General features: G+C 44.4%; 1 protein-coding gene across 3 annotated transcripts in view; it reads right to left on the minus strand.

The window, feature by feature from the left end:
* SLC9A7 (solute carrier family 9 member A7) overlaps nucleotides 1–21,403 on the minus strand; it is a 182,757-nt gene that overhangs the window by 21,623 nt on the left and 139,731 nt on the right. For 2 of the 3 annotated variants that reach the window (XM_036907464.2, XM_036907463.2), the window contains exons 13-14: nucleotides 21,231–21,290; nucleotides 10,729–10,792 (exon numbers count right to left, since the gene is read on the minus strand). In XM_036907464.2, coding sequence (XP_036763359.2) covers nucleotides 10,729–10,792; nucleotides 21,231–21,290 — 124 coding nt within the window. The remainder of the gene's footprint in view (nucleotides 1–10,728; nucleotides 10,793–21,230; nucleotides 21,291–21,403) is intronic. The other variant, XM_036907465.2, reaches the window with a different exon arrangement.

Below are 21,403 nucleotides of genomic sequence, written 5' to 3' on the forward strand. Positions count from 1 at the left end.
ATTACAAAATGCACATCAGACCCCAGGGGGCACTCCCTCCTTGATTGGCTTACGGCTGCACTTGGTGCTGTGTGGCCCAATCCAGGTGATCTGTCACCCTCTCCTGTTAGATGGTAGACATATGCTGAACTCCAACAGGTGCTACAAGAGCTAGGCATAAGACATGCCATCTATAGTTCAGAGAATTATAACCCAGATGAAAAGATTTCCACTACTGGGAAGAGAAATACTGTAGTTCAAACTGCTCCTACATCCCTCTTTGGGTCTCTAGTGGCCATTCTTTCCCCTCCCTTAGGGCCACCCATAAACAAGGTGACACATACAGAAGCAGACTTAAGAGAGGCAGAAGCAATGAGAATCCAGAAAGAAATAAGACCTGTTACAAGAAGAATTTACAGGGCCCTATGAAGGTTACAAGGACACAGATGTGGGTTGATTTGATATGGGCAGGAGTAGATGGAAGGAAATTAGGCAGGAAGCCAAATAGGATATTACTGGAGCTACGACAACAGCTGAAACCAGAGCAGCAGTTCCAGCCATTAAGACCAAAGAGGCAGGTGTCAGAGACAGAGCCACAAGTCCGGCCTGTGTCTCTACAAGACATTTTGCTGGAGAAGCTGGAGAACAATATTCCAACTTCCTTGCATAGGGATGATTGCAGAGGACTATGGGCACATAGATTGAGAGGAGAGAATCCTGGAGGGGCGGAGTGTGCTTCAAATGAGAGTTCCTGTGGCTAGGATTCTCACCTGGCCCTGGCTGACTAGCTCACTCACTGCACACCTGTGGGCAATACATGGATGTTGACTCTATATATAAAGAGCTCCACCCAGTGCTCTGGGGGTGACACGGTGGCAGGGCTGCAAGGCTGCAGGAGAGCAGAGCAGAGGCTGGAGTGGTGGCAGTGCTGAGGACAGAGGCCCAGAGGACAGCTGTGCAGAATGACTGTGAGAGACCCAGAGGATGGCTATGTGGGTCGACTGTGTGGGATGGCTGTGCAGGCAGAGAGGCCCAGAGGACGACTGTGCAGGACGGCTGCGCAGACAGAGGGGCCCAGAGGCAGACACTGGCTTGTTGCACGCAGACTCGCTCTGAGTGAATGGGATTCTAGTGACTGACCTGCCACCAACTGGAAATAAAGTTGGGTATAACCCTTTCACCCCCAAGAACGTTTTGCTGTCATTTCCTTTGGTCACACTGAATCCATAGCAAACTTGCCCGGGGCTGAAACCCTTTGGCAAGACAACTGGCAAAAGTCAGCAAGGTTCATTGTTGACCACGGAAAAAGACAGACTGCCCTTATTGGAGGGGTGCATCAGCGGGCTTCCCCTGTGAATGGGGAAACAGTGCATTGTCCTCCAATGGGTATGTGGTCTGAGATGGCTTGCCTCCCAGCGGACTGGTGCCCACTCCAGGACTGGAGGCAAGTGGAGGTGACACCTGAGGCAGTAGGGGTGGCCCTTGGTAGAGTAAGTAAATCCTTTGAGAAAAAGAGTGCCCATGAGGCAGCGGGGACTGTGGGTTGGCTGCTTCTCACAGTCTTAAAAAGGTCTACAGAGGAGACCCAAGAAATGGTGGCACAAGAACATGAGCTGCAGACTTCTGTGGATTCCCTGAGGAAGGAGATGGCATTGTGTGGGAGGAGGCAGCACGAGAGCACCTGCAGCAAGGTGCCATTAGAGACAAGATGGCAGTGCTGCCAGGTGTTCTGAAGGAGGTAGAGGCCATCAAGGAAAAAGACGAACTCCTGAGAGAAGCACAGGCGGAGGTGGCACGAGAACGTCAGCTGTGAAGCATTGAGATGAAGCTAAGAGAGCTTCTGAAGACTGAGCTAGAATTGTTGCGAGGCACTTGGGGGAGTGGAGAGAAAGGTGCCATCAGCTCCAGAAATGGAGGAGCTGGGGAAGGATGAACGGGTGGTGCTGGAGGCACTGGCACCTCCTGTATTGGAAGCACGCCCAGTGGTTGTAAAGAAAATAAAGACCTAGCAGCTGAAAGTTCCCCAAGGAGAGGAGCACTCTATGGTCCACCCCTATACTCAGGCTGAGCTGGTGGATTTGGGCTCCCAGTTTAGGCAGAAGCCCTCCCAGTCAATATCAGCTTGGCTCCTGCATCTGTGGACTTAGGGGTGGATGGAATTGTTCTGTCGAGATCAGAGATGGGAAAGCTGTATTCCCTGACAGTGCAGCCTGCCTTGAGGCAGCAATTACAAAATGCGAGGTGACTCACAAGAAGAATTTAAGGGGCCCCATGAAGGTTACAAGGACTCAGATGTGGGTTGATTTAGTCTGGGCAGGAGTAGATGGAAGGAAATTAGATGGGAAGCCAAATAGGATCTTACTGGAGCTATGGCAACAACTGAAACCAGTATAGCAGTTTAAGCCATTAAGACTAAAGAGGCAGAGGTCAGAGACAGAGCCACAGTCCAGCCTGTGTGTCTGCAAGACATTTTGCTGGAGAGGCTGGAGAACAATGTTTGAGCTTCCTTGCACAGGGACCATTGCAGAGCACTAAGGGTACATAGATTGAGAGGAGAGAATCCTGGAGGGGTGGAGTGTGGATAAATTGAGTGTTCCTGTGGACAGGATTCTCACCTGGCCCTGGTTGACTAGCTCACTGCACACCTGTGGGCAATACATGGCTGTTGACTCTATATAAAGAGCTCCACCCAGTGCTCTGGGCATGACACAGTGGCACAGCTGCAAGGCTGCAGGAGAGCAGAGCAGAGGCTGGAGTGGTGGCAGTGCCGAGGACAGAGGCCCAGAGGATGGCTGTGTGGGATGGCTGTGCAGGCAGAGGCCCAGAGGATGGTGTGTGGGATGACTGTGAGGACAGAGAGGCCCAGAGGATGGCTGTGCGGGTAGAGGGGCCCAGAGGATGGCTGTGCAGGCAGAAGGGCCCAGAGGCAGAGACTGGCTTGCTGCATGCAGACTCGCTCTGAGTGAACAGGATTTTAGTGACTGACCTGCCACCTGGGAATAAAGTTGGGTATAACCCTTTCACCCAAAAATGTTTGCTGTCAATTTCTTTGGTCACATTGCATCCATAGCAAACTTGCCCAGGGCTGAAACCCATTGGCAAGATAGCAACTTTGTAGTTTATAATACAGTACTGTTGACTATAATCACTAGGCTGAGCATTACATCTCCAGGGCTTATTTATCTACTAGTTGCAAGTTTGTATCCTTAAAACATCTTCCTAATTCCCCTACCTCTCAGCCCCCATAACCACCATTCTGCTCTCTGTTAGTATGAGTTATACCAGGGAGTTTTAAACTTTTTACTATACTTTCTTAAATATTGTGGTACTGTGGATAAAATGAAAGTTCCTATGGCCAGGATTCTCACTAGCTCACTACACACGTGTGGGCAATATGTCATTACTGACTCTATATAAAGAGCTCTGCCCAGTGCTCTGGGTGACACAGTGGCATGGCTGCAAGGCTACAGGAGAGCAGCACAGAGGCTGGAGTGGTGGCAGCACCGAGGACAGAGGCCCAGAGGATGGCTGTGTGGGCTGAGACACCCAGAGGCAGAGACCGACTTGCTGCATGCAGATTCGCTATGAGTGGATGCGATTTTAGTGATTGACCTGCCACCATGGAAGTAAAGTTGGGTATAACCCTTTCACCCCAGGAACGTACTACTGTCATTTCTTTGGTCACACTGAATCCATAGTGAACTTGCCTGGGGCTGAAACCAATTGGCAGGACAATTGGCATAGTTGGCAGGATTCATTGGTGAACAAGGAAAAAGAACAGGTTGCTCTCATGGAAGGAGTGTTTCAGCAGGCTGCACCTATGGATGGGGAGACATTTGAGTGTGCCCTGTGGACATGTGGTACTGTGAAGGAGTGGAGGACTGGGGTCCACCACAAGAGAAAGATGACTGAAACGGCATTACTATGAAGTGCTGTGGCCTGAGTGGAAGCAGCATGAGAAGGAGCAGCGGCCCAAGAAGCAGCAGTATGGGAGTACAGGCTGCCAGGTGCCGTGGGGCAAGAGAAGAATGTAGTGGAGCCATCAGCCCCAGAAATGGAGGAGTGGAGGTTTGATGAACAGGTGGGGAATGGAGACCCTGCTGGTGCCAGAGGCATTGGCCCCTCCTTGGTTGAGACCTCACCTGGTTGAAAGCTGGTGTAAAGCCAGAAGGATCTGGCAACTGTGGGTTCTTTCAGGAGAGGTGCAGCCCCCTCCTCAGGTTGTGGAGCATTCCATGCTTTGCTTCTATCCTCAGGCTCAAGCACAAAAGGAAATATGGTCTGCTTCTCGAAGGAAGAATTTAAAGGGCCCCGTGAAGGTCACGAGGACCCAGATGTTGGTTGGTTCAAAAAGGCAGGGGCAGACAGGAAGAAATTGGACTGGAGCTGTGGTGATTGAGACCAGAGCAGTGGTTCTGCCTGCTGAGGAAGACGCAGAAGACAGAGATAAAGCAACAAGATTGGCCTGTGTGTCTGCAAGACTTTTTGCTGGAGAGGCTGGAGAAGATGGGTATTGTAAAGCCCACCCATGGTCCTTTTGGTTAACTTGTTTGAGTAGCAATGGATCTCCTCAGGCTTGAGGGTTATTATAATTTGTTGTAATTTTTGTTATTTTTATAGTGTTGTAGATTATGGAATTTGGTTACAATGTTCCAGCTTCCTTGCACAGGGACCATTACAGAGTATTGAGGGCACATAGACTGAGAGGCGAGAATCTTGGAGGGGTGAAATGTGGGTAAAATAAAGGTTTCTGAGGCCAGGGTTCTCACCTGGCTCTGGTTGGCTAGCTCACTACACACATGTGGGCAATATGTCATTACTGACTCTATATAAGGATCCCTGCCCAGTGCTCCTGGCAACATGGTGGCACAGCTGCAAGGCTGCAGGAGAGCAGAGCAGAGGCTACAGTGGTAGCAGCACCAAGGACAGAGGTCCAGAGGACACCTGTGAGGGTAAAGTGACCCAGAGGATGGCTGTGCAGGCCGAGAGGCCCAGAGGACAGCTGTGCAGGCCAAGAGGCTCAGAGGCAGAGACCATCTTGCTGTGTGCAGATTCACTCTGAGTGAATGAGATTTTAGTGATTGACCTGCCACTGTGGAAATAAAGTTGGGTATAAAACTTTCACCCCAAGAACATTTTACTATCATTTATTTGGTCACACTGAATCCATAGTGAACTTGCATGGGCTGAAACCCATTGGCAAGACAGGTGCATACAGTAAGATGCACAAATATTAGTGTACAGTTTGATAAATTTTGACTTCTGTATATACTCATGTAACCATCTCCCAGATCAAGATAGCAAACATTATTTGTATTATGTATTAACAACATTATTAATAGAGATACCCCTTCAAGAAAATAATTATCAATAACTCTGTTTATCATCATTTTTTGAGCATATAACAATCAATATCTACTTCTTCTGTATTCATTAAGCACCTACTATGTGCTACACACCATACTGGGTGCTGGAAACACAAAGAGGAATGAGACCCAGCACCTGTCCCTCAATAAGCACATTTCCAGAGTGGGTAACAGACAAGATACATATATGGTACACAGGTGATGAAGAAAAAGCAAACTAAAGAACTGAGAGTGGCTATTTGAATTAACTTTTCTAGAATTAATGAATAATGATTTTGGGGGAGAGTTATATTTCATCCTGTTCTTATTACTGAAAGATATATTTTTTAAAGTTAAGGCCATTACAATAATGAGAACAGCTTGTTTTTTTTTTCAGAGATAGAACAGACTACTGCTCCCCCTTCCCCCTAAAAAATCTACATCCAAATCCCTGGAGCCTGTGAGTATATTATGGTTATATGGCAAAAGGGGCTTTGCAGATGGACTTCAGGTTTTCCAGGTGGGCCCAATGTAATCACATGGGCCCCTAAAAGTGGACGAGCAGGGCACAAAAGTCAGAGAGATGCAGTGTAAGAGACAGGGACTAGCCCCACTGCTGCTGGCTTTGAAGACGGGAGGGGGCCAAGGGCCAGGAAATGTGGATGCTCCTAGTTGTTGAGCTTGATCCTGGGACAATAGCCAGCAAGGAAATGGGGCCTCAGTCCTACAACCACATGGCACTGAATTCTACCAACAACCTGAATGAGCATGGAAGGCTTCTTCCCTAGAGCCCCATCTCACAGACACTTTGATTTTAGCCTTGAGAGATCTGAAACAGAAACCAGCAGAGCCCACTACACTTTCCACCTACAGAACTCTAAGACTGTGTTGTTCTAAACCACTACGTTTGCTGTAATTCCTTATAGCAACCATAGAAAACTAATGTGGAGAAAAGAGTAAGTAAGAGATGCCACCCAATTTGGGCCTTTTTCATGTCCCTGGGATGATGGGGCTAAAATTCTCAGAAGCGGGTAATAACAGGGTTTAAAAACAGGGAATCAAGGGCTCTACATTGCCTACCCAGGGCTTCTCAAATTATAAGGTGCACACAACCCTCCCAGGAACCCTGTTAAAAGGAAATTCTGATTCAGTGGGTCTAGGTGAGGCTTGAGAGTCTACATTTCTACAGAGCTCTTTGGTGATGTCCAGATTGCTGGTCCACGGGACACACAGAACAGCAAGGAGAGCCCCTTCCCTTGTGGAAAGGCAGACAAGGCCCTCCACGATCTTGCCTCTCTCACTCTCTACCTCACTCTTCATCACATTGTCACCCAGCCCTTAAGGATGAAGCTCCATCTGTCTTATTTGCAGATGTATTCCCAGAGCCTGAAAGAATGTCTGAAATATAGCAGGTGCTCAATTAATACTTGCTAAATGAATGGATAAATTAATGTTAATTTTGAACTGTTAAGAGGAATAAAAGAATAGCAGAAAGAGAAATCAGGAGCCAAGGGAAGTCATCAGAAGAACAAAAAGAAAACCATGGTGGGGAGAGGGTCAGAGAGCAGTAATTCCAGGACAGGCACTTCAACTGTTGAAAGTAAAGATTACTTGAACCTTTCACCTTTACCTGGGTATCAGCCTGGAGGAAAACTAGAGGAGGAGCGAGAAATGAACAAATCCAACTTGTACAGAAAGTTACATGTCAGTGCAACTGTAAACACCCGATTCTCTGCAGTCTTCACATATGTGTGCATGCACATACACACACACACACAAGCAGGCACTGCAAGCACAGTGGTTTCCTTTCCTCCACATTCCACTAATATCCTGCTTGTGACTTTGTCCTGCGGAGATAAGACAGCCAGGATAACCTCAGACTCGTGCTCCTAGCTCCTCCAGAGCACTCTCATTAATGAGCGCTCCTCTGTAGACTCAGGGAAGGAAGGGAATGATGTGTCTGCATGTCTGGCCAACATAAATCTCAGCTGTGTCTGGCATCAGAAGTCCTCCCTTGAATGGGGTAGGAGGCCAACCCCAGGCTCAGGTGGCTTGTCTCCAGCTGGGCTTGTTTTTGTTGCAAAGTCACCAAGACCTCTGGAGAAACAAAGCAACTGAGTTTTTTTGTTTTGTTTTGTTCTAATGAGTCAGACCTGCCAGGGACATGAAGCTGAAGTCTGCCCACAATATTCTTATGCTTCCCTCACTTAAAGCCAAAAGTTCGGCCAACAGCTCCTTCCCTTCTCCCACATGAACTAATATTCTATGGCTCTGTAGCCATGACTCTTGGACTTCTAGAAACAGTGAGGAAAATTGTGCTCATTATAAGAAATGCTTTCCTGTCAAATATCACTTTTTTGTTTGTTTTTAGGAAGATCATCTAGAAAACGAGGTAAAGAAAACTGCCTTTTTTTTTCTAATGGGGAACAAACATCTGGACTTTCCCAACCTAGGATTTCAGTTTCATGACATCACCGAGCATGTGACCTGGATCCATTTCAGGGGAAACAGCAAGAACCCAGAGTTTCACCCAAAACAAGCAGCCCATTTATTTCTCCATTTTACTGTTTCTCATGACCACTGAGTATTCCCAGACCTGCTGATAGTGGCTCACTGGATCAAGAAGGTCAGGTCAGGAGGACTTAGAGAAATAAGGCCCTTTATGCACAAGGGCATGAGTCATTCTGAAGCTGTCCTGGAGAACCACACTTAAAATTTGCCCTTTTTTCCCAGTCTGACAGCAGTCATGAAAGACTTTCAAAATGCCAGTGGAACCGACTTTGAGGGCCTTCTGCATGACAGTGTAAGGTTGCCACCTGCCCGGTCACAACTGGCCCAAAGGGCCTTCTTGGGTTGGCCCCGCAGGACCCATCTATCCAGGGTGGTTTCTGAGGCTCACCCCACCTGGGGCAGAGGGCGCATATTAGCTGTCACTGCATGGACTAAATGCACTGCCGGAGCCCTTAGCACTCAGGACCCACTGCTTCCTCAAACATTTCCATGGAAAAGTGATGGCAAGTTTGCGAAGTCCAGTTACAAGCCTGTGTGTCCACAGACAGTCCTTACGAGCTGTGTAGTGAGGTCAGCTATGTGAAACCAACCAAACAGTTCCGTGCATTTCCTTCTACAGGTGCTTCAGGCCTGAGGCAGAGGCAGGAACAGTAGAAAACAGCAAAAGGGCTGGAATTAGCCAGTTTTTCTTACATCATCTTGGTGGCAGTCCTGTGGAGGATGCTTTGGGATAGGGTGCTCATAACCTACCAGAATCATTATTTTCCTTTAAGTGAAACAAAGGTATCTGTTACACTTTTCACCCAGGTTTTCTCAGGGTGTATTCAAGATCTCCCCAACTGTTATATGCTAAGTTAGCTTCCAGGTGTACAATTCCTGAACCCTTGTTTTCTAAAGTCCTTAATCAAAGCTAGAGCCAAATGGCAACTTTTCTAAGAGAACTTCTCATTGAAACCACATGTTCCCAACTGGCACAATGACCAATTCTGACACAACCTCAAAAGTCTTCTGGAGCACTGTTAAAGTGAGCACCATTATCATCTCCAACAAAGCTCATGGAAAACTTCTGAAAATGTCCAGAACTTTCAGAGGTCATGGCTTTGTGTCCCTTATGGGAAAGCAACACCAAGAATGCCTTACCAGGCTCTGACCCTCCAAGAAAAATCATAAAAGCTGTACTGGCCCACCTTGGGCACTTCCCAGCACCACAGTTTGTGAGACTAGTAAAATCTGATTTGGTAGATGGAATCATTTAGAAGAGCCCACAGAATTTGAAATAAGTAGACTGCATTTAGGATTAAGTGCACTGATGAGTGCAATAAAGCTGACTGGAGGAAAAAGAAGCACCTGACACTGTTTCACAGACAACACATGCATGTGGTCAGCAAAACTTCCACTGCACTGTTGAGTCTCTTGCTCCACCATCTACTCATCAAAGCCCTGTTGAGTGCCAGGCACTGGGCTCAGCATTGGGTAGTCAGTGCTAACAAAATAGCTCTTGACTCCCAAGGCCAAATAACAACACTTTGCTAACACATTTCTGCTCCATCCTAACTCAGCTTGCCTGCCCAGGCAATGCCAGTCTGGGGAAGGGGCAGAGCCTAGAGACAGAATCATTCCACCAGCCCCACAACAAGGGTGATATGGCAACTTTAAAAAGCATCTGCCGCTTCGCTGACACTCTACCCATCCAGAGGTGATGGTCTCTATCCCCTGCCATTGAATCTGAGCTGACCTGAGCAACTCACTGTAACCAAACAAAGTCACAGAAGTGACACTGTGAGAACACCAACGAGAGGTCAGAAAAGGCAAGGTAGCTTCCACCTCGCTTGCAGGGATGCTGCCTTTAGGAACTTTGAGTCATCATCTAAGCAGTGCAATACCCTGAGGCCCAGAGGGAAGCCATGTGTGGGCCCTGAGTTGGCTGTCCTAGTCTTGGAGAATCCCAACCCAGGTGCCAGACACATGAGTGCATGAGCCTTTGGATGACTCCAGCCCCTCTGCTGTCGGGTTACCTGCAGCTTTCTACATGTAGCAAAGGCAGGCTTTCCCTGATATGCCCTTTCAATTCCTGACCCAGAGGATCCATTGGTATGAAAAACTGTTGTTCACCTTCCTATGTTTAGGGCAAGCTGTTATACAGCAACAGTACCTGGGGCAGATGGCAAAAGCACAGGCCAGCCCGTGCCTCCCCCATAAGTTCCTCCTATCACACTAGACACTGCCAGAGGGCTCTTCACTCATGGTCTCTACAGCTCCCCTCCCTAGCACTCTGTAGCAGGCTGTCTGTCATCGCTGCCACCACCCTGCCCAAGCCCTGACTGTCAGCCTTGTGGTGACCTTCAGCTCCTATGGGGGTGAGGGCTGCTGCTCTGCCACAGCTGGGCTGGAGGGTAACTCCCAGAGTTGTAGTGTCCCAGGCCCTGCGAGCCCCCAGTAACCCTCCTCTCTTCCTCAAATTCCCTGGGCTGGAGAGTTGGATTACATCCTTCTCCTTCCCCTGTACCACTGAGAGACTCCAAACCATTTCCAGTGACCCAATCATCATTGTATCCAATTTAGCCATTCTTGGAAAGTAGGGAGTCGGGGACTTAGTTTAAACACTCTTTCTGGCTGACCCACCCACTTAATATGTTGTTCAAGAACTTAGACTCTACGGTCAAATCATAGCTCCACCACTTTCTAATCCTCCAACCTTAGATGGCTCACTTAAGCTCTCAAATTTTAGCTTCTAATCTGTAAAATGGAGATAACTGTACCTACCTCATAAGGCTGTTGTCATGATCACAATGAGGCAATTCATATTAAGGGCTTGGCATATAGTAAATGCTTGATAAATTTTAGCTATTTTTAATAATGTCTTCCCTGGAAAGAAGCATCTCTTGTGACTTACCCCTTGTAAGACTTGAAAGCTGTCATTGTTGGGTGGTGGGTCTTGATCTGGATCAACACCAACTCTGTAAATTACCAGGGAGAAAGACAAGGAGAAACACAGAGGATTAGCTTAGACCATGGCAGCCATGCTGACTGGAAGTAGCCAAGAGGCTGATCATCTTCCCAAAGCTGAAGGAGTAGTTAACTAAAAGAAGAGGAAGACTGTCATGCAAAAGACATGAGAAAGAGCTTGTATACCACGCCAGGTCCCTGGGAGTAGGAGGGACAATAAATCCTGTGTGCTTATATCCTAAGCAAGGCCTCTAGGCAACAGCATGAGCTGGCAACTGTCCATCTTCCTCCCGCACCAGATGGTCCCAGTTATCAAGAGGTGGGTCCCACTGCACCAGGCCTTTTCCTCTCTGTTGCTTCCTCACTTTTGCCCTGACCTGATTTTATTTCCCTAAATTTTTGTTATGAAATTTTGTCATCTATCCAGAGAAGTGTTGAAAGAATTTATAGTGAACCCCTGTATACCCACCAACTAGATTCTACCACTAACATTTTGGTGTATCTTCTTTATTACATATCTCTCCATCTCTCTATCATACATCTTACTTTTTAGATGAGTTCAAATAAAATTGCAGACAGCAGTACACTTCCCCTAAATATTTCAGCATACATAGCATTAACTTTTTATGCTCGTGCTCCCACATCCTCCCACGGCAGAGATGACCTGAAAACTGACACATCTGAGATCAACTGAACACCAAAAGAAAAAGCAAGGCGGCAAAACCCACTTATAACAAATTCCATGAAAGCCCTAGGTAGTTGTCTTGGCTTAGTAACGTGCCAAGTCAGACACCTCCTCTCCCTCCCTTGTCCCCACCTATGATGCCCAGGCTATTCCTTGAGAAGAGACCAGTGGAAAAGGGGAATAGAAGACAACACAGATGTACCCACCCTCTCAAAGCCAACCTCTACCCTGTCTCCACACAGAAGAGGCCTGATGTTGGATTCCGACCTGGCTTGTCAAGCACTAACCCAATGTGTCCATAGAAAGAGGGGCTTATAGAAGGAAAGGAAACAGTTACCCCCACCATTTTGCCAAAGGCAAAGTTTAAAACCATAAGGTGAATTCATGCATTCAGCAAATTTTGCTGAGTGCCTACTATGCCACACACTGTTCTGAGCACTTAGTTAAAACCTGTGGTGTACCTAATACCAGATTTCCTCCCAACAGGCCTGCGGTTTTATGGGATCTTTGTAGAGAATGAGACAGACTTTGCTATGTGTCTAGAGGCTGCTTCCAGGCAGGAGTTTCTGAGGGCTGGAGTCTTGTCCTCATAACTGGACATTATCTGGGGCCCTCCAAGCAACAAATCTCAGAGATCTTTGGACATGAAATCCATCAAATTCAGGGGTCCCAGGGCTGACAAAAGGTTACACCAGAGCCTCAGTGCACCCGGTGTTCCCAAACATACCTGTGTTAGAAGAGTAGTCACATATTGAATTCCTAGCTGTTGATCTTGACCCCCCCACCTGTTTCAGAGTCTCCTAATGTACATCACATAGAGAAAAGTCCTCTATATGGAGACTTTGTCAGCCAGGTCGGAATCCAACATCAGGCCTTGCTCTGTGGATTCTACAGCAGCACAAAGCCACTTCATGGCAGACAGATTTGCTTTGATGAGATCCCTAGTGCAGACTCAGAAAGGCAGAATGACAGTCACCCCAGTATCTCTCAGACAGCCTACCAGAATGCCAGGTGACATGACAGCCCTTAGCCAAACCAGAGAGGGCTACTGTGGGGACAGGAGCAACGACCTTATGTGATCTGAAGGGCATGGACTGCAGTATGGCCAAGAATGTGACAGTTCCAGTCTGCCACTACTGCTCTCTCCTTTCTGTTCCACCATTTTTGAACTAGGTGTATGAATCTTTGTAAATGGCTTCCATATCAATAAAGACAAAACAAATTTACTTTATCAGCCTAGATAAAATAGGAAGCCTACAGGTAGGAGAAAAGGCTTAAGTATGTCCCCTTTTATGATGAAGAAAATAGTTATAAATGGTAAAAGCTGCCAAATGAAATTTAGTTTCTTCTCCCTCTGTTTTCTTAACTAATCTCTACCAGGAGGAAAAAAAATACTGTTTATAAAGAATAAAATTAATCCTGTGTAACCAGAACTGCTTATAAAGACTATGTGTTGACTATTTTCATCCAAGTTCTGACATCATCAGTGGAGCTAATCTATTTACCCTGAGCCCCTGTGGCCAGAATTCAAAACACTGAAATGCAAAATGTTGGACTAACTTGATAAAATCATGAAATTAGGGCCACCCAACCTCATCCCAAACTCATGATGCTCACCATTTTGTTTGGGAAAACTTGAGAGTGATTCTAGATTCACACTGTCAAACAGAACTTTCTACAGTGATGGCAGTGTTCTATATCAGCCCTGTCCAATGTGGTAGCCACTAGCCACATGTGGCCCCTGAGCACCTGAAATGGGGCTAGTGTGACTGAGGAGCTGCATTTCAAATTTTATTTAGTTTAAATCAATTAATTTAAATGGCCACATGTGGCTAGCAGCTACCAAATTGGACAGATTCTAAAAAGTACTAATTCTACCCAAGTCTCTCTAACATCATCTTTTCCTCTACTAAAAAATGACAATTTTCTGCTACCTTTTGCCTTTGCAATGATAACACCCAAGATTCCAGGGGGATCCTATGGACACACAACCCAAGTACCATAAATATTAAGTAAAACTTTGCTTGAACTGCTTGCTTAAAACAATGGAGAGAGAGGTGGACCCAAGATGGCAGCATGAGTAGAGCAGAAGAAATCTCCTCCCAAAACCACATATATTTTTGAAAATACAACAAATACAACTCTCCCTAAAAGAGAGACCAGAAGACACAGGACAACAGCCAGACTACATCCACACCTGCGAGAACCCAGTGCCTCACAAAGGGGGTAAGATACAAGCCGCGGCCTGGCAGGACCCAGGAGCCCCTCACCCCAGCTCCAGGCAGGAGGAAAGGAGTTGGAGCAGGGAGGGAGAGGGAGCCCAGGACTGCTAAACACCCAGCCCTAGCCATCCGCACCAGAGCGCAGACACACAGTGCGTGCGTGGGGTGCTAGAAACTAGGGAAACAGGACAGTAAGACCTATGAGTGGGTCCCCGCAGCCGGTGCCCAGCAGACAAAGAAAAGCGAGAGATTTTTGAAAGTCTTAAAGGGACAGGGACCCCACAGCTGGACTGAAGCATACCGGGACACTAAGCCCAGCAGCTGGGAATCCTGGGGAAATCTAGGCACCCTAACCCCCTGTGCAGCAGGACGGCTCAGAAGTCCCTCACGGAGATAAACAGCCTCCCGGCCATTTCCCCTCCGACACAGCTCCACCATATTGGAGCAGCAGCCCAAGGCAGGCCACGCCCAAAGCAACTGCGGAGCTAAACTCCATAGCGGCCAGGCAGGAATCAGAGGCCCTGTCTGCGTGCAGCTACCCAGCACAAGCCATTAGAGGTCACTGTTCTCCCAGGAGAAGGCCACAAATGAGCAAGAAGGGACGTTCTCCCAGCCGTCACTCACCCCAGCTCCGCAAACTATCTCTATCGCCATGAAAAGGCAGAATCTAAGACAGACAAAAATTACAGAGACAACACCTGAGGAGATAGACCTAACCAGTCTTCCTGAAAAAGAATTCAAAATAAAAATCATAAACATGCTGACGGAGATGCAGATAAATATACAAGAGCGAAGGGATGACTTCTGGAGGGAGATTACATAAGTGAAGCAATCTCTGGAGGCATTTATAAGCAGAATGGATAACATGCAAGAGGCCAATGATGGAACAGAAACCAGAGAACAGGAATGCATAGAAGCTGATGCAGAGAGAGATAAAAGGATCTCCAGGAATGAAACAATATTAAGAGAACTGTGTGACCAATCCAAAAGGAACAATATCTGCATTATAGGGGTACCAGAAGAAGAAGAAGAGAGAAAAAGAGATAGAAACTGCCTTTGAAGAAATAATTGCTGAGAACATCTCCAAACTGGGGGAGGAAATAGTTGCTCAGACTACGGAAGTACACAGAACTCCCAACAGAAAGGACCCAAAGAGGACAACACCAAGACACATAATAATTAAAACGGCAAAGATCAAGGACAAGGACAGAGTATTAAAGGCAGCCAGAGAGAGAAAAAACGTCACCTACAAAGGAAAACCCATCAGGCTATCACCAGACTTCTCAACAGAAACCTTACAGGCCAGAAGAGAATGGCATGATATATTTAATGCAATGAAACAGAAGGGCCTTGAACAAAGGACACTGTACCCAGCACAATTATAATTTAAATATGAAGGAAGGATTAAACAATTCCCAGACAAGCAAAAGTTGAGGGAATTTGCCTCCCACAAACCACCTCTACAGGGTATTTTAGAGGGACTGCTCTAGTTGGGAGCACTCCTAAAAAGAGCACCAAACAAAACACCTAACATATGAAGAATGGAGGAGAAGGAATAAAAAGGGAGAGAAATAATTACCAGGTTGCGTTTATAATAGCTCAATAAGTGAGTTAAGTTAGACAGTAAGGTAGTAAAGAAGGTAACCCTGAACCTTTGGTAACCACGAATCTAAAGCCTGCAATGGCAATAAGTACATATCTTTCAATAATTACCCTAAATGAAAATGGACTGAATGCACCAATCAAAAGACACAGAGTAAGATAATGGATAAAAAAGGAAGACCCACCTATATGCTGCTTACAAGACACTCACCTCAAACACAAAGACATGCACAGACTAAAAGTCAAGGGATGAAAAAAAAGATACTTCATGCAAACAACAAGGAGAAAAAAGCAGGTGTTGCAGTACTAGTATCAGACAAAATAGACTTCAAAACAAAGAAAGTAACAAGAGATAAAGAAAGACATTACATAACGATAAAGGGGTCAGTCCAACAAAAGGATATAACCATTATAAATACATATGCACCCAATGTAGGACCACTAGCATATGTGAAACAAACACAGAATTAAAGGAGGAAATAGAATACAATGCATTCATTTTAGGATACTTCAACACACCACTCACTCAAAGAATAGATCCACCACACAGAAAATGAGTAAGGACACAGAGGCACTGAACAACACACAAGAACAGATGGACCTAACAGACACCTATACAACTCTACATCCAAAAGCAAGAGGATACACATTCTTCTCAAGTGCACGTGGAACATTCTCCAGAATATACCACATACTAGGCCACAAAAAGAGCCTCAGTAAATTCCAAATGACTGAAATTCTACCAACCAACTTTTCCGACCACAAAGGTACAAAACTAGTAATAAATTGTACAAAGAAAGCAAAAAGGCTCACAAACACATGGAGGCTTAACAACATGCTCCTAAATAATCAGAGGATCAATGACCAAATTAAAATAGAGATCAAGAAATATACGGAAACAAATGACAACAACACAAAGCCCCAACGTCTGTGGGACGCAGTGAAAGCAGTCTTAAGAGGAAAGTATACAACAATCCAGGCATATTTAAAGAAGGAGGAACAATCCCAAATGAATAGTATAAAGTCACAATTATCTAAATTGGAAAAAGAAGAACAAATGAGGCCTACAGTCAGCAGAAGGAAGGACATAATAAAGATAAGACAAGAAATAAATAAAATTCAGAAGAATAAAACAACAGAAAAAATCAGTAAAACCAAGAGCTGGTTCTTTGAGAAAATAAACAAAATAGATAAGCCTCTAGCCAGACTTATTAAGAGAAAAAGAGAATCAACACACATAAACAGAATCAGAAACGAGAAAGGAAAAATCACGACGGACTCCATAGAAATACCAAGAATTATTAGAGACTTCTATGAAAACCTATATGCTAACAAGCTGGAAAACTTAGAAGAAATGGACAACTTCCTAGAAAAATACAACCTTCCGAGACTGACCAAGGAAGAAACAGAAAATCTAAACAGACCAATTACCAGCAACAAAATTGAAGCGGTAATCAAAAAACTACCCAAGAACAAAACTCTGGGCTAGATGGATTTACCTCAGAATTTTATCAGACATACAGAGAAGACATAATACCCATACTCCTTAAAGTTTTCCAAAAAATAGAAGAGGAGGGAATACTCCCAAACTCACTCTATGAAGACAACATCACCCTAATACCAAAACCAGGCAAAGACCCAACCAAAAAAGAAAACTACAGACCAATATCCCTGATGAACATAGATGCAAAAATACTCAACAAAATATTAGCAAATCGAATTCAAAAATACATCAAGAGGATCATACACCACAACCAAGTGGGATTCACCCCAGGAATGCAAGGATGGTACAACATTCGAAAATCCATCAACATCATCCACCACATCAACAAACAGAAGGACAAAAGCCACATGATCATCTCCATAGATGCGGAAAAAGCAGTCGACAAAATTCAAAATCCATTCATGATAAAAACTCTCAATAAAATGGGTATAGAGGGCAAGTACCTCAACATAATAAAGGCCATATATGATAAACCCATAGCCAACATCATACTAAACAGCAAGAAGCTGATAGCTTTTCCTCTAAGATTGGGAAAAAGACAGGGATGCCCACTCTCCCCACTTTTATTCAACATAGTACTGGACGTCCTAGCCACAGTAATTAGACAAGACAAAGAAATAAATGGAATCTAGATTGGTAAAGAAGAAGTCAAACTGTCACTATTTGCAGATGACATGATATTATACATAAAAAACCCTAAAGACTCCACTCCAAAACTACTAGAACTTATACTGGAATACAGCAAAGTTGCAGGATACAAAATTAACACCCAGAAATCTGTGGCTTTCCTGTACACTAACAATGAACTAATAGAAAGAAATATCAGGAAAACAATTCCATTTACAATTGCAGCAAAAAGAATAAAATACCTAGGAAAAAACCTAACCACGGAACTGAAAGACCTATACCCTGAGAACTATAAGACACCCTTAAGAGAAATTAAAGAGGACACTAACAAATGGAAACTCATCCCATGCTCTTGGCTAGGAAGAATTAATATCGTCAAAATGGCCATCCTGCCCAAAGCAATATACAGATTGGATGCAATCCCTATCAAATTACCAACAGCATTCTTCAACAAACTGGAACAAATAGTTCAAAAATTCATGTGGAAACACCAAAGACCCCGAATAGCTAAAGCAACCCTGAGAAGGAAGAATAAAGTGGGAGGGGATCTCACTCCCCAACTTCAAGCTCTACTACAATGCCACAGTAATCAAGACAATTTGGTACTGGCACAAGAACAGAGCCACAGACCAGTGGAACAGAATAGAGACTCCAGACATTAACCCAGACATATATGGTCAATTAATATATGATAAAGGAGCCATGGACATACAATGGGGAAATGACAGCCTCTTCAACAGTTGGTGCTGGCAAAACTGGACAGCTACATGTAAGAGAATGAAACTGGACCACTGTCTCTCCCCATACACAAAAATAAATTCAAAATGGATCAAAGACCTGAATGTAAGTCATGAAACTATAAAACTCTTAGAAAAAAACATAGGCAAAAATATCTTGGACATAAACATGAGCGACTTCTTCATGAACATATCTCCCCGGGCAAGGGAAACAAAAGCATAAATGAACAAGTGGGACTATATCAAGCTGAAAAGCTTCTGTACAGCAAAAGACAACATCAATAGAACAAAAAGGCATCCTACAGTATGGGAGAATATATTCATGAATGACAGATCTGATAAAGGGTTGCCATCCAAAATATATAAAGAGCTCATGCACCTCAACAAACAAAAAGCAAAAATTCCAATTAAAAAATGGTCAGAGGAGCTGAACAGACAGTTCTCTAAAGAAGAAATTCAGATGGCCAACAGACACATGAAAAGATACTCCACATCGCTTGTCATCAGAGAAATGCAAATTAAAACCACAATGAGATATCACCTCACACCAGTAAGGATCCACACCATCCAAAAGACAAACAACAACAAATGTTGGCGAGGTTGTGGAGAAAGGGGAACGCTCCTACACTGCTGGTGGGAATGTAAATTAGTTCAACCCTTGTGGAAAGCAATATGGAGGTTCCTCAAATAGCTCAAAATAGAAATACTATTTGACCCAGGAATTCCACTTCTAGGAATTTACCCTAAGAATGCAGCAGCCCAGTTTGAAAAAGACAGATGCACCCCTATGTTTATCACAGCACTGTTTACAATAGCCAAGATATGGAAGCAACCTAAGTGTCCATCAGTAGATGAATGGATAAAGAAGATGTGGTACATATACACAATGGAATATTATTCAGCCATCAGAAGAAAACAAATCCTACCTTTTGCAACAACATGGATGGAGCTAGAGGGTATTATGCTCAGTGAAATAAGGCAGGCAGAGAAAGACAAGTACCAAATGATTTCACTCATATGTGGAGTATAAGAACAAAGAAAAACTGAAGGAACAAAACAGCAGCAGAATCACAGAACCCATGAATGGACTAACAGTTACCAAAGGGAAAGGGACTGGGGAGGATGCGTGGGAAGGGAGGGATAAGGGTGGGGAAAAAGAAAGGGGGGCATTACGATTAGCATGTATAATGTGGGGGGGTACAGGGAGGGCTGTGCAACACAGAGAAGACAAGTAGTGATTCTACAGCATCTTACTACGCTGATGGACAGTGACTGTAATGGGGTTTGTGGGGGGGGTACTTGGTAATGGTGGAAGTCTAGTAAACATAATGTTCCTCAAAAAAAAAAGAAGGCATCAATTACCTGGAATACTGAGAAGCATATAAAATTGTAATTAATTCAATTAAAACAAAAGAAAAGAACGACCAGGTACAGTATTTTAAGTATAATGCCTCAGAAGACTCGGGGTCCCCTTAATTTCTGAAATTCCTAGTTTCAGGCAACTGTCCACAATATGTATTTCTCTTCTGATCTGCTATAATGCTTTTGATCTAGTATAAAGCTGCAAGTTTTTACACAGTTTTGATACATCACATTTTAGCATTCCCCTGATGCCTTAGGGTTCTGCTCATCAGAGCACATAGAACAGTCTTTTCTTCCAGAATGAACTAAATTATCCTTATTTTCATTAGGAATGAGATAAATGTGGAAATACCACACTAAATGAGAAAATATAGTGATCAGATTGATGTGCCCATTCTGGAATGAATAAATACAGAAGGAAAATGACTGATTTCCCTTTTGGTATATGTACGTTTTGATTAACCACCATATAAAGTGCCAGGAAATCTCACAAATTTTGGAACTGTTCTACTATAATCATCAAGTTTTTAAAAATTTGAGTACCTGAGTCCTAAATAATTTGAGGAATATGAGACACACACCTGCATATAAAACCTTGAACACTAGTTCAGAATCTGAATTTTCTCATGTCCCAAGTGTGATAATTTACACTTTGCCTGAAGGACCTTCCTTCCTGAAGGGAGGATACTTCAAAGGAAAGGGTATCCTCTGCAACTTCACTTGTACTTAAATTTGGGTCTCCAAAAATGAACTAATGTAATAAGCCTGTGTGTGTTTTAAACAGTAGAAGAAAAAAGTGTGAACCTGACAACTCAAATGCTTCAATTAATCACATGCATGGCATTACAGTATATATCCAGAGCCTGGTGATATCTCAAGATCCATGCCTCATGACAGGTTGCACTGTTTTTACCACTGTCCTCAGAGAGTGAATATGTTCACAATGCCAAGAAGAGAGTCAAGCCTATTTTGCATTTGATTTATCTCCCAGCACTGAGAATCAGATCAGGAAGAAAGTTTGCCAATTAGAAATACAGAAAGGAAAGAAGAAACATTAAAGTCTTTACTCTGATTGCCCAACATTGCCACTCAGAGGCATAATCAAATCATAAACTTGGATGGATACTGAGAAACAAATTGCATTAGAAAAGTCTTTAATACCTTCTAGTTTTAAAAGAATCTGATTTTTATATCTTCTGATACACCACGATAAGGTACACATATACAAATACGTACAAAAAAACTAAAACAGCATGGATGCTTAATTAATGGTGTGAGCTATACCCCATCATGGCTGAAATGTAAAATTGTAGTTCTTTTTATGAGTTAAAAGCTTTGTTTACTAGATCATAAGCACAATTTTGTGGAAAAAATATCTGTGGCTCTGGAAATGGGTTGCTTTTAACACTAAGCTTAGCTGTACAAGAAGGGAGACACTTGCCAACTCCGGCTTTGGTGCTGACACAGTGTCCAAGATGCGAGGAATTGGGACAGAAATTCAGGAACACTGACATGTCCATCAGCCCAGAAAGTGGCTGGAAAATGCTTAGACTTGACCCTGACCTCTCGCTCCTTTGCCAGAAGGGGTAGAGGATTGGTGCACATAGGAAGGCAGAAAGAGACAAACAGCACAAAGAGAAACATCTCAGGTTAGAAAGAGGAGAAAAGCCAGGCCTGGTTAATTGGTTTCTGAGGATGGCCTCGTGTCACCTGAAGTACAGCCAGCGGTGTTCGTTCAGGTCCTCTTCAGAGGGCTCCCCGACTCCAACTCTGAGCAGTAGAAGAAGGGAACGTGAGTGTGACGGGGACAACAGGAGAGCCAGGAGCTCTGGACCACGTCCATCAAAGAATAGGCCATCTCACTTCGAATCTAAGTCTGTACC

This window comes from Manis pentadactyla, chromosome X, assembly GCF_030020395.1.
Source record: "Manis pentadactyla isolate mManPen7 chromosome X, mManPen7.hap1, whole genome shotgun sequence".
In the NCBI taxonomy this organism is placed as follows: Eukaryota; Metazoa; Chordata; class Mammalia; order Pholidota; family Manidae; genus Manis; species Manis pentadactyla.